Raw genomic sequence first — 16,627 nt, 5'->3', positions numbered from 1 at the left:
GGTGCGTTATAAATATATGTTTTTCTAATCTGCCATTATAAAATACTGAGGGGCAACTGGCTGAAAAAAAATTCATAATTGCTACACCCTTACCATACAGTGTGCAACTGCAAACAAAAAGAAAGAAACCAGTGTACAGTACTAGTACTGTATAAATAACACAGCTATACATTTCAGCATAATTAAGACTACAAACATACAACTTACAGCATGCCAGTACTTAAGTTTGTCTGAAAAAGTACATGGCTAAAATACTTGCACGCTTACAATCACTCTCACTCACAGTACCTGAAGGCTCTATAAGGTAGATTGCTAAAACGATTTAACTACTTTTATTACATACATATATATATATACATATCTATATATGTTATATAGATATATATATATAAATAAAAAGCACACATGCTAAAAGATCACATCCATTGTAATCCTGCAGCAACACCTGGAATGATCACACAAAAACCAGGGAATGTTAGTGCACACACAAATTAAGCTGAAAAAAAAAATCTTTGGAGTTCCAATCACACTGTTAGTATAACAATCCCATAATTGTTTCAATGTGAAGACTATATAAGCTTTATAAGTCATTAAATCACACAGTGCAAAGGGAGGTCAAATGACTGCATCACATTATGACCCTTAATGTAAAGGGAAGGCTGGAAGCCACGATAGGTAAGTTCAATGGATAGTTCATTTATATGCAACAAAGAACACCCAATTTGTGCTATTAGACTAGTTTCATTCTGAATCACGGTGAACTTCTGAAGCATCAGCTCGACAAATTGGACATGTACGATTCGCCTGAGGGGAAAGAAAAGAAAAATCATGTTCCGTATATCTATATATTTGGAAGAAACGAAATTCAAAGTATGCAAAAAAATCACAACCATGATTAATTCTGAGAGTTCTGTTCCAAACACCAGCATCTTATATGGGTTCATCTTAACTGCATCACTACTCTATATAAAACATAAATGGATATTAATGGTGCATGGCTCGCACCTTTAATGTAGAATGGCCTGTGTATCGGGGTATGATGTGTAATAAACTGGTTAGCCTACTGATTAAGCATTATAGCATTTTCTTTCATAAACACGGAAGGCACAAATCATAAACACAACATTTCTTCAACTGGCAGTGGATTGCCACTCAGTGCCCAATTACTTATGTCAACTTTTTTTACGATGTTATCCTGACCAACCTACTGACTCTGGTTGGGCAAGATCCAAGTAATGCAGCAAGTCCCCGGGGCCCAGCGTCAAAGTGCAGAGGCCACAGCATCTTTTTTTAATGGCACTAACTGCCATAACCAGGTAAGTTCAGTTACAGGTTCTTGGCAGGCCAGGGAGAAGGTGTCTCAGGTAAGTGGATAGGATTTGGGGATTGGGAAGAGGTGGAAATTAGAATTTAGGAGTTTGGGGGGCGGGGGAGTGAAGAGAAGGGAGGTCGGGGGTCGAAACAGGTGGGTGGGGAGTAATGGAGGTTGGAGGGGGTAACAGAGGTCGGCGGGATGGAACAGAGAGGGTCAAACCTCGGGGGTGGGTGGAGGGGTGATGGGGAGCAGGGAGTTGAACCTCAGGAGGTGGGGGAAAGGTGGTCGGGCCTTGGGGCTGGTCAGGCCTTAGGCGAAGAATTCAATGCGGGCTTGGGGAATCTCATAAGGCGGTGGTCAGAGGTGAGGGGAGTCCCTTGGGTGTTCTGGGGAGTCCTGTGCATGGGTAAACAGGGGAGGGGACCAGCTCTGTATAATAATTACCCAGAAGTTAGATTTAGTTTGCAATTTAAATCACATTTTTGGATGCTTCCCAGTATAGGGCAATTGGGAAGTTTATACTTCTGGGCAACTGCTGTGCAAATCTTACCTGTGAACGTCCAAAAATGGTTCCTCAGCACATCTTTGCCGCCACCCGCCCCCCCCCCCTCCCCCGCCCAAATCTGATGCTAGGGATCTTGGGAGTTATAGTACATTATCTCTTCCAACTGTCCCAAAATATTTACAATGCACTGTCCAATGTTATAATGTTTCAGTTATCCCAGTTTATTCTTTTATTTGAAATATTCTGGAACAGATTGCAGGACACTGATTAATTACTTCAGTTAGTTTTTTTAAAATTGAAATAATTATGTTCTTAATTGTCAAATTCTTAGAGCACAATTACATAGAACACAATTGTATAATTTGTGTGGTTAGAAAAAAAATCACAAAAGAATTTACAAAAATCTTCAACAGTCCAATTTCACCAAAACTATTATGTACCAGGAGAAGGAAATAAATGGGGAGGGAAGTATTTGTTTTCCATCATCTTCTTCAGAGATGTTTTTATTAGGAGCCACTGGAACAGGTACAACAAGGACAGATGTCTTAGAGTTGATGATGCATGGAGAGAAATGCATAAATTACACAGGGTACCAATATCAAGTCATAAATTGACTGTAGCCTAATAATTACTCCATTAACACCTAGCTCTGAATGTGATGGTTATCTCTGTATTTTAACTTTTGCACACAGGGCTTTTCATGAAATAGATACACAGCACATTTTGCTTTGCTATGCACAGTAAAGCTGAAGTAGAATTAGTACGAGTTCTCGATATGTCATCAAGATCTTCAAGCAAGAATGCTGTGTGTGTCAATGAGGTGGAGGGCTGTTGTAGGCTGCAAAGAGACATAGATAGGATGCAAAGCTGGGCTGAAAAATGGCAAATGGAGTTTAACCCTGATAAATGTGAGGTGATTCATTTTGGTAGGACTAATTTAAATGTGGATTACAGGGTCAAAGGTAGGGTTCTGAAGACTGTGGAGGAACAGAGAGATCTTGGGGTCCATATCCACAGATCTCTAAAGGTTGCCACTCAAGTGGATAGAGCTGTGAAGAAGGCCTATAGTGTGTTAGCTTTTATTAACAGGGGGTTGGAGTTTAAGAGCCGTGGGGTTATGCTGCAACTGTACAGGACCTTGGTGAGACCACATTTGGAATATTGTGTGCAGTTCTGGTCACCTCACTATAAGAAGGATGTGGAAGCGCTGGAAAGAGTGCAGAGGAGGTTTACCAGGATGCTGCCTGGTTTGGAGGGTAGGTCTTATGAGGAAAGGTTGAGGGAGCTAGGGCTGTTCTCTCTGGAGCGGAGGAGGCTGAGGGGAGACTTAATCGAGGTTTATAAAATGATGAAGGGGATAGATAGAGTGAACGTTCAAAGACTGTTTCCTCGGGTGGATGGAGCTATTACAAGGGGGCATAACTATAGGGTTCGTGGTGGGAGATATAGGAAGGATGTCAGAGGTAGGTTCTTTACGCAGAGAGTGGTTGGGGTGTGGAATGGACTGCCTGCAGTGATAGTGGAGTCAGACACTTTAGGAACATTTAAGCGGTTATTGGATGGGCACATGGAGCACACCAGGATGATAGGGAGTGGGATAGCTTGATCTTGGTTTCAGATAAAGCTCGGCACAACATCGTGGGCTGAAGGGCCTGTTCTGTGCTGTACTGTTCTATGTTCTAATTTGACATGACGGAGAGAAAAAGCAGCATGTGAAGTTTCAGTGCTGTATTTTCTGGCCTTTTAGTTTGACACTGTGCTGGGTATATCTGTAGGAGTTCTTGTATGTTTAGAAGGCTGGGCACACAAATAAAATCCCAGCAAAGTGATAGAGTCAGTCAGCCAGGTTTTGGGGCAGGCGCCTGGCTTAATAGGGAGATACTCAAGCCCAGAACTCAGAAACAGAAGGTTGCTTCCGTTGAGTAGATCTGTTGATAGTGTGATATACTTTTTTTTTAAGATGGGTTCTATAATCAGATAAATCAAAGTGAGTTTTGATTATGATCACTCTCTGCCTATTTACTTGCTAGGTGTAAAATAGAGATTTAATGATTCTATTTAGGCTCACATGACTTCAGTTTATCAGTCTATCTGTGAAATGATCGGAGAAGTGTATATAGAGGTATGTGTGAAAGATATGGGGATATGCAAAATTATCTTGGCTGATCGTGCATTGACACCCAATTTTATTACTCACAATTTTCTTTGCCTGCTGTGTGTAAAACGGGCTGCTTTTTAAATTATTGCCCAGCTTTGCGATACCACTCAAGATAAAATTCCACCCTACTGATATGCAGCTTGGATTGCAATGGAATACAATTTTACCTCCTGAGCTATACTATTATATGATTAAATGTTATGCAATACAGGCACACTCTTGAATGCAAGATACTTTTGTGAGTGACCAGCAGCACTGTACCCAAGATAATGTGGAAGGCAGACTCGCAATTTGTAACAATGATATACTGTCCTATTTCACCTCATTCTAAAAAGTGAAAAACAACTAAACGTTGAGCAGACACCATTCACCCTGAAGGGATGAACTGGTTGGCTTTACAAAACTGTAAAAATATATCAAAAAAGCATTTCAGAGCTAAAAATTAGTTTGCAGATCTGTACTCTTTTAAATTGAAAGGAAGTTTGAAAATCTTCAAGTACAATATTCTAACCATCAACTAGTTGTTTATTTTATTACTGAAAATGCCTGCAGATTAACATACCCTGTTTGTTTTTCCTCCATCATTTGAAACTCCTGAGGATGCGAAAGGCACCTCAAGAGCCAGGAGATTTTTCTAAATCTCAGTTTTTGTGCAATTATACTGTTTAAACAAAAAAGGAAGCAGTGGAATATGCAAACACTGGTGCAATTTTCTCCAATTTAAAATGTCTTTTGCCACAAACACTCAGTCAAATACCACAACTAACTAATGGAGACGATTTTAAAATATTTTTAGTCCGAAAGGTCCTTTTTGCTCTGGAAAATCTTTACATTTGTTATCTGTCAGAAAAAAAATCTATTCACTGGAAAAGAAAACCTCTATTGCCTCTGATTTACTGAGATAAAGTAAAGTTTATTTATTCGTCACATTAAGTTTACATTAACACTGCAATTAAGTTACTGTGAAATTTCCCTAGTCGCCACATTCCGGTGCCTGTTCGGGTCAATGCACCGAACCAGCACGTCTTTCAGACTGAGGGGGGAAACTGCAGTACCCGGCAGAAACGGGGAGAACGTGCAAACGCCACACAGACAGTGACCCAAGCCGGGAATCGAACCCAGGTCCCTGGCGCTGTGAGGCAGCAGTGCTAACCACCGTGCCGTCCCAGATGATAATAAGCAAGGCTTATTATTATTGCTGATTGAGGATTTCAGTTTTTGAAAACTACAACACAAACACTGCCACAGTTAGAATAATTCAGATATATCTATCAGAAACAAAGCATTGGCAGTTTTGTTATAGCACAAGCTGTAGTAAATAAAGAGAATCAATGCAATACAAATATTATCTCAAGCCTTTTGCACTAGAAATGCTAAAAACAAATTATGAAAACATAGTGAGAGATGGATATCTGGTCAAAGTGTACAATTATAAATTAATTTTACCTTCAGCCATTTGTCGACACACTTGGCATGAAACTCATGGTTGCAGGGTAAGACTCTAAGTAATTGCCTTAACTCAAAATCACACATGCACACCACGCATCTGCATAAAATATAGAAAAAGGAGATAATTGCTGATTGAGTTTTTGACATCAGATTATTAAGTGGTGTGGAATTTTCAACTAACTGTGGACTGCAGATATTTGGCTAGTAAAAAGGAGGTGGAGCAGCCTCTTATAGCACTTCTTACGGATCAGGAGGAGCAGCAATGCTCTCCCAGCTCTTCAAGAAAGCCATTGGTCTTTCCTTTGCTGATTGTGACCTGCTTCCTTCCCTCCAACTTCTGGCCTTTCTTCTTGATGATTTTTTCTTTTCCGCCCCCAAGGAGCCCTGATCTTTTGTCTTCTTCCCTCCTAATTATCTCTCTTCTTCCACCACCAGCCCTGATCTCTGGTTTTCCGTTCTCTTGACTGTCTCTTTGTTAAATCTGCAGGAATCCTGATTCCTGATTGCCTCTCTTCTACCTTTACCCAGACCACAAACCTTCACTCTCTCAGGATAGTCTTTTCCTCCTATACAAGCTCTGGTCTCCAACATTCCCCACTCCAGATCAGTTTGTTTCTCCTGCAACCTACCAGCCCCAATCTCTGGCCTTACTCCTGCTCCAGATTGGCTCAGCTCCTATTTCTGGAGGCCTGATCTCTGGCAGAGTGCCTCTGTTCTCTTCACCCTTCCCAAGGCACAATCTTCTCTTCTCCCAAGCACCTGCCTTTCCCTTCCCTGCTCTCAACAAGCAACAATCTCTGCCCATAACTCCTCCTGATTGCCGGGGGACTGTTCACAAGGGTCCTTGGCTGCAGTCTCCTGCTGCTGTTTATCATGATAGTCGGCCAGCCTACCAATTTAGCCAGCTGCCAAGTGGGAAACAAAGAAAAAAATTATGAGGAGATTCTGTTATTAAGTTCTTTAGGATCTCTGCAACTCCCATCCACTTATGCCTTTCCTTGCATCCTCCCCATAAATATCAGAAGTAATGAAGATTTTGCTTATTCAAAAAGATCTATTCTTTATAGACTGTCTTCATCAATTGTAATGTTCAGATGTAAAAATAAACAAAATCAGTTGGTTCATGGAGGCATGAGTTAACCTGACATTTTATTCGTCGAAGGGCTAAACATAGTTTGTACAGCCATGACAGGACAAGTGTTTCATGACCTCTGTAAAACTTTATCCCTTTGTAAATTCACTTCTTTTATTGGTACATGTTTTACCTTCCTATGTGTAATTGAACGTTCCACTTGTTTGCATGAGTAATGATTTGGTTTGACAATATGAAATGACCTACTTCTATGCAATCGACTAATTATCAAATATTGAGAGCATATATTGATCTATACGTGAAACATTATCAAATCATTAATAACAAGCAAACACTTGCTGGTACCCCGTACAGTCCAAAAAAAGACATTGATCTTTATGTAAAATGGACACAATGCCTAGAAAAAAGATGAACCAAAATTCCTTTCCACACGTGTAATAGCTAAAGTTTACATTTTGCATATCAATATACAGTTGATTTGTTTCTTTAAAAAAATACAGAAGGTTTCGATAACCTACACTATTCGAAACACCAAAAACGACAAATGTAGAAACTTTATCTTCGAATAACACAGCTTATTCAACATTAAAAATACATCCATCTTACCAGATGAAAAGCTAAAAAGATCTGGCTAATGAGGTAGTAGATGCATTGTGTTCACTTTCCAAAATTCAATAGATTCCATCAGATTGAAAAGTTGCAAATATAACTCCACTATTCAAGATGGGAGGGAGACAGAAAACAGAAAACTCGAGGCCAGTTAGCTTAAGTCTGTTGTGGGGAAGGTGCTGGAATTGATCACTGAGGAGGTTATAGCTGGGTACTTGGACAAAATCAAGGTAATCGGGAAGAGTCAGTAGGTTTCTTTTTCATGTTTAGCCAATTTATTTGAGTTATTTGAAAGAGTAACATGTGCTATAGATAAAAGGGAGTCTGTAGAAGTGCTGTACTTGGATTTCCAGAAGGTATTTGGTAAGGTATGCCCCTGTGCCCCTCTGGCAGTGACAGAGGGGCACATGGGAATACCATTTATCTCCTTGCTCCCCCTCTGAGTACATGGCACCAGGGTGTCACTGCCAGAGTGCAGTGCAACATTGACACTGGGGGGTTCAGAGGGGTCTCCATCTGGGAATGTCTCTCTTGGGGAGGGGGTGTTGAGATTGGGGCGGCCTTTGAAAAGGTGGTCTGCACTTATTCCACATATTCCCTTTGAAGAAATCAAAGCTGTCAATCAGGCTTGCAGTCAATGTCAACGTTGCAGTAAGGAACAATGGAGGTATTTGAGATGAGCATGAAGGAAAATGTAAATAAACACAGCTGACTGGAGGCTGAGTAGAAATCTATTAAGCTTTCAAAGGAAACCTCTTTCAAGGCACTGCACTTTCAAATTGACAGAGATCCAGTGGAATAGAGAGAGTTTCAAAGGTTTCAAGCTTGCGAGGAAGCCTAGAAGACTTCAAAACAAAGCTGTGTGAATACATTGGAGCTGAGTGCATAACTGTGCAGAATGGAACCTCCACCCCCCCTCACCCAGGTGAAATTGACATCTCCTCCCTGTCAGAGGACTTCAAAAGGGCCTGCTCATACCTGCAGCTTCTGACAGGAAGAAAGGGAAATCTGTGCTGCAGAATGGAGTGTTGCAGTGATAGCAAAGACCTTCTGGGGACCAGGGAACATGGAGGTTAAAGTGAACAGGCCACTTCACATTTTTCACAGCTGGCATGCAAGAATGCAGATGTTGATCACAGGGCTGCATGGAATCACCATGCCAGGGGTGATCTTCAGATTTGCCAGGATTAGAAGGGGCAATCCAGCCATCGCAGGGGAGAGTGACAAGGTCAACCCCTTGCCCCCAGCCCAAGCTCACCCAACCTCAGGACCTTGAGGGACCTGGCAGCGGCAGATGGGCAAATGGCCACTCGACGTACCTGCTTGGCCCAAGGAGCCAAGCCAGTGTGTCAATGCCAGGGGTATGGCATCATTGGCACTGCAAAGGCATACGGCCTGAAGTGGGGCCCTGAGTGGGGTTCTGTGGAGAGGGGGCCTGAAAAGAGGGGGCCTGAGGTGTGTGTGTGTGTGGGTGGGGGGGGGGGGGGGGGGGGGAGAAACCAGTGATTAGAGTGGTGATGGTGGCTGAGGGGGCAGAAGGGGGAGGCCCCTCTTTTCTGAAGAGTTAGTGGTGCTCCCCTGGACTCCAGCATGCCATGTCCACATTAATGATGACTAACACCAAAGCCCGCCGGGTGCTGTCCCCGCTGGGGACCGGGTGCAAGGCGGAGGGGTCAGTGAATGGGCTGTCAAACCTGACAATTGTATTACAATTAGCAGGTTTGCATAATTATCAGATTGCTGCCCACTTTAGGTGGGAACCCGATCGGGGTGAGTCAGGTGAATCCCAATAGCCCTCAGGCCCAGACAGAAACCTGATTTTAGCCCCACTGCCTGATTCAGCGGGCAATCAGGATTCCTGCAATCAGCGACCAGGACCAGTAAATTCCCCCCTCCACTGTGTGTAGTTTTGGTCTCCTTATTTAAGGAATAAATTGGAGGCTGTTCAGAGGAAGTTTACTAGATTGAGATCTGGAATGAGTGGGTTATCTGATGGGGCACGGTTAAATAGAATGGGCTTGTTTCCACTGGAGTTTAGAAGAGTGGGAGGTGTTTTGATTGAGGCATGTAAGATCCTGAATGGTCTTGAAAATGTGGATGCGGAAAGGATGTTTCCTCTTCTGGATGAGATCAGAACTCAGGGACACTTTTAAAATTAGGGGGCGCCCTTTTAGAATTTCTTTTCTTTCAAGAACGTTTTGCAACTTTGGAACTCTCTGCCTCAGAAAGTGGTGGAGTCATTGAATATTCTCAAAACGGAGGTAAATGATTCCCTTGCCTAACAAGGATCTAAGGTTATTGGGGGTAGATGGGAATGTAGAACTTGGAAGCACCAACATACCAGTCATGATCTTATTGAATGGCGGAGCAGGCTCAAGGGGCTGAATGGTCTATTTCTGTTCCTATTTTGTACATTCGCACATAGTGTTCAACAAATTTACAATGGTATAAAACAAAAGTTAGACTTTGCTTGTAAAACTATTTATTTTCAAATTGCTCAGAGCTATAGGTTTCCTGGTCTCTCCTGCTTTTGAAATATTGGTGTATGGATGACACGGGCACCAACAAAATATAAAAATGTGCTCACTTTAAAATCAAAGATGCTTACCCTTGCTGCATTCCAATCTTACTGTAAAATTCTAATCAGATATACTTACAATGTCTGCTCTGACTGGTGGTTGTTAGGGTTAAACCTATAGGATGGAAGTTGTTCAATGTCTGCTTTTGTAAGTCCTCGTGGTTTGGCCTCTCCCAGTCTTTCCGCCAGGTTAAGAAGTGCCTATATATTCAAAATATTCATTTTTAAAAATAATTTATTACATGTAAGTTCTTGCTAGCTTTCAGCACTCAACCAATATTATGATGTAATTACAGAATGTTTAACTGATGAGAATTGTTTTAACTATCTGTTTAGCATAAGTATGATGATGAGTGAAGGGTTAAACGACCTTCCACATCAATGCACAGAAATCCATAACCATTATAAAATCAATCTAACTGAATGTTAAACCTCTGCAAACTATACTGCTTGATGCATATATACTTCCTCCGTTTATTTGAGAGAATAAATATGAGACTCTGATAATCCTTTCCACCACATATTAAATAAAAGTTACTTCCAACCATAATTCCTATATGTGTAGATAATTTTCATGACACTAGTTTGCTAGTTATACACTAAGTTAACAAGATCATTTGAGACTTTCACAGGAAATATGAATAACCGAGGGTGGTAGCATGGATCACTTACTGTACACTATTAGCACAGAATTTGAACAGAAATCTGTTCAGATCACAACGACAGAAATAGATATCAAATTCTGAACTTTCAGAATTACATAATTCTTCCAACTTCAATTATGTCCAGGTTGTGGTTGTTTTTGAATTAATTCATTAAGGATGAAACGTCCTGCTCTGTTGACTAAAAATGAAAGCTGGCTTTTGGAAGGTCTTCAATGCAGAGGCCATGATACTTAATTGACAAATATGTGGGCACCTTGTTCTCGAGCCACAAAATTCTACCTCAGCAAGGTATAAACAGGGCCAGGACCAGGTGTGTGGGGGAACCTTTTGTGTTGTACATTGCATCACTTGTCTGCTCTCTATTCAAAAGCCTGTTGCTGGGAAAATGTTTATAGCTGCCATTCCTGTAATAAAAAGTTCTGTTTTGATTGTAGAATCACAGAAGGAGGCCATTCTGGCAAATATGTCTATGATGGGTAGCATAATCCAAAACTTATCACACTGCCCAATGCATTACCCACACATCATGGGGCCGACCTTACCAAAAAGATTCCAAATTTCCTTGGTCTCAGCATTCACATATTATACTAACCTCATAGTTTTCCACTTCACCATCTTCGACATCCAATTCCAAACTAAAAGCTGGTCCCACAGTGGGTGGTACTGGAAGCATTGATCTGCAAAGAACAATATCAGGTCATGAGTTTAAAATGATGTTAATAAAAGCTCCCTTTTACATCCAAGCAGGTTGCAAAAACAAAACAAAAATTGCCGGTTTATAACATCTATACTTGTAACATTCAATGTTAGAATATGGGCACTATGAATAATCCACTGAAATATTTTAAACTTTACCATAAAAAGGACTTGGTGCTCAATGCATTAAACAAATCTTCACTTGGAGGTTCAATTGGTCTCAAGACACACTTGGTGCAGAAGGCTAGAGTAACATTATGGGTAGAGTATTGGACTAGCGCTGCAGAGGTCAAGAGTTCAGATCTTTAGATTATTTCAGCTTGATTAGACTGACTGGAGAGAACCAGGGGCACAAGCTTAAACTATGCAAGAGTTATAAATTAGGCGGTTTTACTTTCCCCCACAGAATAATGAGCCTCTGAAATACAATGCCAGTTGGTGTGTGCTGAATCTCTATGTTTTCTGTCTTCTAGAAAAAATTGGACTGATTCATAACTAGGCAGAGATTGCATCATATGGAATCATAGAATCTCTACAGTGCAAAAGAAGGCCATTTGGCCCATCGAGCATGCACTGGCAACAATCCCACCCAAACCTTAGCCCCGTAATCCCATGTATTTACCCCCACTAATTTCCCCTGACACAAAGGGGCAGTTTAGAATGGCCAATCCACCTAACCCGCACATCTTTGGAGTGTGGAAGGAAACTGGACCACCTGGAGGAAACCCATGTAAACATGGGAGAACATGCAAACTCAATACAGTCACCCAAGGCCGGAATTGAACCCTGGTCTCTGGCGCTGTGAGACAGCAGTGCTAAACGCTGTGCCACCTTGCCACCCAGAGGGGCAAGTGATTTTTACACATAACACGTATTGATACAAGATTTGGTAATTGGTAGACTGCTATCATTGTTCGCAAATTTTCATCAGGCAAGAAAACCTGGTCCACATGTAGCTTGAGTACACCACGCGCTGTAAATTCTCAATAACATTCACCATCACCACTTTGACAAGGCAACTGAGGTTGGATAATAAATTTGGCTTTGCCCACAAGCAGAAAACAAAATGTATCAGTTCATGTGAACACGTGACTGCAGGCATAGTATAATGGTACAACATGGCAACCAGAACCACAAAAGCCACAAGAATGGCTGGTGTTGGAAATAGATTGTTGCAGCAATGTACCAGTGTTCTTCTGAGCTGAGAGTTAAGATACACTGTTGAAAAGAGAAAGTTTTGTTCTGCTTTGAATATAAATACTTGACCTTGGTGTTTGAGTTTCACAGTCTGTGCCAAAATGGTAAAAGTTCCAATTGCAATACTCTCAATATTCATGTAGAGAATCACAAAATTCACTAAAAGAAATATAATCTAAAATTGTCAATAATTGTGACTTTTATACTGTGAGAAAGAAGGTTCAGTTCTGCTTTATGCAGCCGGTAAGGCCTCATGAGGCAGCAGAGAGAGCACTACTTTTATTCCAGCTGTCTAGTCAGGATTCAAACCCTGTTTCCTAAGATCAAAGCTCTGCATGCTTTCTGAATTGCTCTGTTGGTGATCTTTTTGCAATTATAATTTAAAATTATATTTTATGGAGACAATTCTGACTATATTTTAGAATTTAAATGACAGACTTACCTTCACTAGTACTACGCAAACTCAGAGTTCCAATATTTCCTTTGTTCTCATGAGTGCTTTATAGACACTTTGGCCTCACTTAGGATATTGCATCCAGTTTTAGTCCCCATGGTTGGTGAAATTGATGCTTCAGGAATATGTTTAGAGGAGTCCCACAAGAATTTAAAACTCCTAATTTACCTGAATAAACTAAAACTGGTTTGTATATTTTAAAGAAACAGAGAGCAGGGAAATGTAATTGGTGTGTTTAAAATAATGAAAGGAACTAAGCAACATTCATATAAATAGGCCAGATTTTCCAGCCCCATCTCGGCGGGAACTGCTGCAGGGGATTCAGCAGCCCAGTCAAAGGTCCACTGGTGGGACTGGATGATCCTGACGACTTGTACGGCTGCAAAATCCCACCCATAGACTATTTAATTTAAACAAGACAGGGAGGACCAGGGGTCATTCATAGTTATACAAGGCTAGAATTAGCTGAGTGATTTTTCTATAGACCTACGGAACAAGTTGCTGGCTCTGTAGATTTGCTGAATGCTTCAAAAAGAGAGCCCAATCAATTCATGGCTTGGTGTACAACATATAGACAAAGTATTACATAATATAAATCATACCCAATGTTGTTTCATGGACTTGATTTTGTTGGCCTCAGGGAGTTGGAGAGGAGCTTTCCAGGTTTTGTTCTCCTTAGACCAGATTTAGGCTTTTATTGCTTTTTTTGTCTCTCTCAGGAGATTACATTGCTGCTGGAAAGGGGTTAGGAATCAAGATTATAAAGGCACTATGACTGTGTGGACCAGCTGCTCTTTGCCTGTCCATCATTGTTGTTTATTTGTATTTAGACAAATCTTACATTTCCACAGAGATCTGTTGCACGTTGCTGCTCATCTTATTCGAACTTGTGGCATAAACATCTGCAAGTTATTCACTCCTTTCTTTGTACTGGCTCCTCTTCCCACTCTTGCACCATAAACCTTTGGCGTTCCTCAAAAGCCTATCCTTGGTCCCCTTCTATGTCCCATCTACATTCTGTACCTGAAAAATCACAGCAACAGTTTCCATAGCCAGCTCTGCCTCACCAACTCTCTTGACCCCCCACTGTACCTTAATTGTCAAAACGCTTATCCGACATCCAGTACTGGGCGAGCAGAAATTTCCTTCAACTAAACATTGGAAAACCTGAAGCCATTGTCTTTTGTCTACAACACAAACTCTGCTCCTTAGGCCATCAACTCCATTCTTCCTGGCAACTGTCCAAAGCTGACCCGGACTGTTTGCAAACTTGGTGTCATAGTTGACCCTTAGAAGAGCTTCAATCGCAAGTCTACACCACCATTAAGATCATCTATTATCACCCCATCACCTTAGTCTTTCCCTGACTTAGCTCCCTGTTACTGAAACCTGCATTCATATTTTGCTAGCACCAAACAGGACTATTGCAAACTACTTCTCCTGGGCCTCGTATTTCGTAACCTCTGGAATCTTGAAGTCATTCAAAATTCTGCTTCTAGTGTCACATCACCCCTGTGCTTGTCTACATCAACTTCTGGCTGAGCAATGTCTTGATTTCAAAATATTTATCCTCATTTTTAAATCTCTGCCAGGCCTCGTCCCTCCATTTCCCTCAATTCTTCCACTCCCACAATCCTCAGGGAAAGCTGCAACTCTGACCTCGAGCATCCCTGATTTTAGTCACTCTACCATAGGCCTAAACCTTTCCAACTCTCTTTCTTTACTTCTCTCCTTTAAACCTACCTTTCTCTCAAAACTTTTGATCATCACTCCTAATATTTCCTTAGGTGACACAATGTTAAATTTTGTTTGATCGTGCTTCTGTGAAGCATCTTCAGATAATTTACTGTGTTAAGTGCACAATGTAAGTAGAAGTTACTATTGTTCTCCAGTAATTACACCAAAGAAGATGGAGGCTCTTAGTTGCCCTAGTGATTTATAAAAGTAAAGTTTATTTATTAGTCACAAGTAGGCTTACAGTCACACTGCAATGAAGTTACTGTGAAAATCCCCTAGTCGCCACACTCCGGCGCCTGTTCTGCTACACTGAGGGAGAAGTTAGCATGGCCAATTCACCTAACCTGCACATCTTTGGACTGTGGGAGGAAACCCGAGCACCCAGAGGAAGCCCACAAAGACAGAGGGAGAACGTGCAAACTCCACACAGACAGTGACCCAAGTCGGGAATCGAACCGGGTCCCTGGTGCTGTGAGACAGCAGTGCTAACCACTGTGCCACTTTTATCTTGTGTTGAGATTACTTGAAGTCATGCACATTAAAAATCTTTAAAGAACTGTTATTGTAGTGGGGACTACTGGCCCCGTGGACGTTAGAACATAGAACATAGAACATTACAGCGCAGAACAGGCCCTTCGGCCCACGATGTTGCACCGACCAGTTAAAAAAAAAACTGTGACCCTCCAACCTAAACCAATTTCTTTTCGTCCATGAACCTATCTACGGATCTCTTAAACGCCCCCAAACTAGGCGCATTTACTACTGATGCTGGCAGGGCATTCCAATCCCTCACCACCCTCTGGGTAAAGAACCTACCCCTGACATCGGTTCTATAACTACCCCCCCTCAATTTAAAGCCATGCCCCCTCGTGCTGGATTTCTCCATCAGAGGAAAAAGGCTATCACTATCCACCCTATCTAAACCTCTAATCATCTTATATGTTTCAATAAGATCCCCTCTTAGCCGCCGCCTTTCCAGCGAAAACAATCCCAAATCCCTCAGCCTCTCCTCATAGGATCTCCCCTCCATACCAGGCAACATCCTGGTAAACCTCCTCTGCACCCTCTCCAAAGCCTCCACATCCTTCTTGTAATGTGGGGACCAGAACTGCACACAGTACTCCAAGTGCGGCCGCACCAGAGTTGTGTACAGTTGCAACATAACGCTACGACTCCTAAATTCAATCCCCCTACCAATAAACGCCAAGACACCATATGCCTTCTTAACAACCTTATCTACTTGATTCCCAACTTTCAGGGATCTATGCACACATACACCTAGATCCCTCTGCTCCTCCACACTATTCAAAGTCCTCCCGTTAGCCCTATACTCAACACATCTGTTATTCCTACCAAAGTGAATTACCTCACACTTCTCCGCATTAAACTCCATCCGCCACCTCTCGGCCCAACTTTGCAACCTGTCTAAGTCTTCCTGCAGACTACGACACCCTTCCTCACTGTCTACCACACCACCGACTTTGGTGTCATCAGCAAATTTGCTAATCCACCCAACTATACCCTCATCCAGATCATTAATAAATATTACAAACAGCAGTGGCCCCAAAACAGATCCCTGAGGTACACCACTTGTAACCGCACTCCATGATGAATATTTACTATCAACCACCACCCTCTGTTTCCTATCCGCTAGCCAATTCCTGATCCAATTTCCTAGATCACCCCCAATCCCATACATCTGCATTTTCTGCAGAAGCCTACCATGGTGAACCTTATCAAACGCCTTACTAAAATCCATATATACCACGTCCACTGCCTTGCCCCCATCCACCTCCTTGGTCACTTTCTCAAAAAACTCAATAAGGTTAGTAAGGCACGACCTACCTGCCACAAAACCATGCTGACTATCACCTATCAATTCATTACTCTCCAAATAACTATAAATCCTATCCCTTATAATTTTTACCAACATCTTGCCGACAACAGAAGTGAGACTCACCGGTCTATAATTCCCGGGGAAGTCTCTGTTCCCCTTCTTAAACAATGGGACAACATTCGCTAACCTCCAATCTTCTGGTACTATACCAGAGGCCAACGACGACCTGAAGATCAGAGCCAGAGGCGCTGCAATCACTTCTCTTGCCTCCCAGAGAATCCTTGGATAAATCCCATCCGGACCAGGGGATTTATCTATTTTCAGACCCTCCAGA

At 41.9% G+C, this 16,627-nt stretch overlaps 1 protein-coding gene across 3 annotated transcripts in view; it reads right to left on the bottom strand.

The window, feature by feature from the left end:
- Nucleotides 1-438: 438 nt before the first annotated feature.
- The window catches only part of LOC144494833 (E3 ubiquitin-protein ligase RNF38), a 195,147-nt gene continuing 178,958 nt past the window's right edge, over nt 439-16,627 (bottom strand). For 2 of the 3 annotated variants that reach the window (XM_078214235.1, XM_078214237.1), the window contains 3 exons: nt 10,965-11,049; nt 9,787-9,908; nt 439-804 (listed from right to left, as the gene is read on the bottom strand). In XM_078214235.1, coding sequence (XP_078070361.1) covers nt 591-804; nt 9,787-9,908; nt 10,965-11,049 — 421 coding nt within the window. In that variant the 3' untranslated portion in view covers nt 439-590. Of the gene's footprint in view, nt 805-5,424; nt 5,525-9,786; nt 9,909-10,964; nt 11,050-16,627 lie in introns of all 3 variants that reach the window. The other variant, XM_078214236.1, reaches the window with a different exon arrangement.

Source organism: Mustelus asterias, chromosome 6 (assembly GCF_964213995.1).
Source record: "Mustelus asterias chromosome 6, sMusAst1.hap1.1, whole genome shotgun sequence".
NCBI lineage: Eukaryota > Metazoa > Chordata > Chondrichthyes > Carcharhiniformes > Triakidae > Mustelus > Mustelus asterias.
This window is presented reverse-complemented; position numbering and strand designations above follow the sequence as displayed.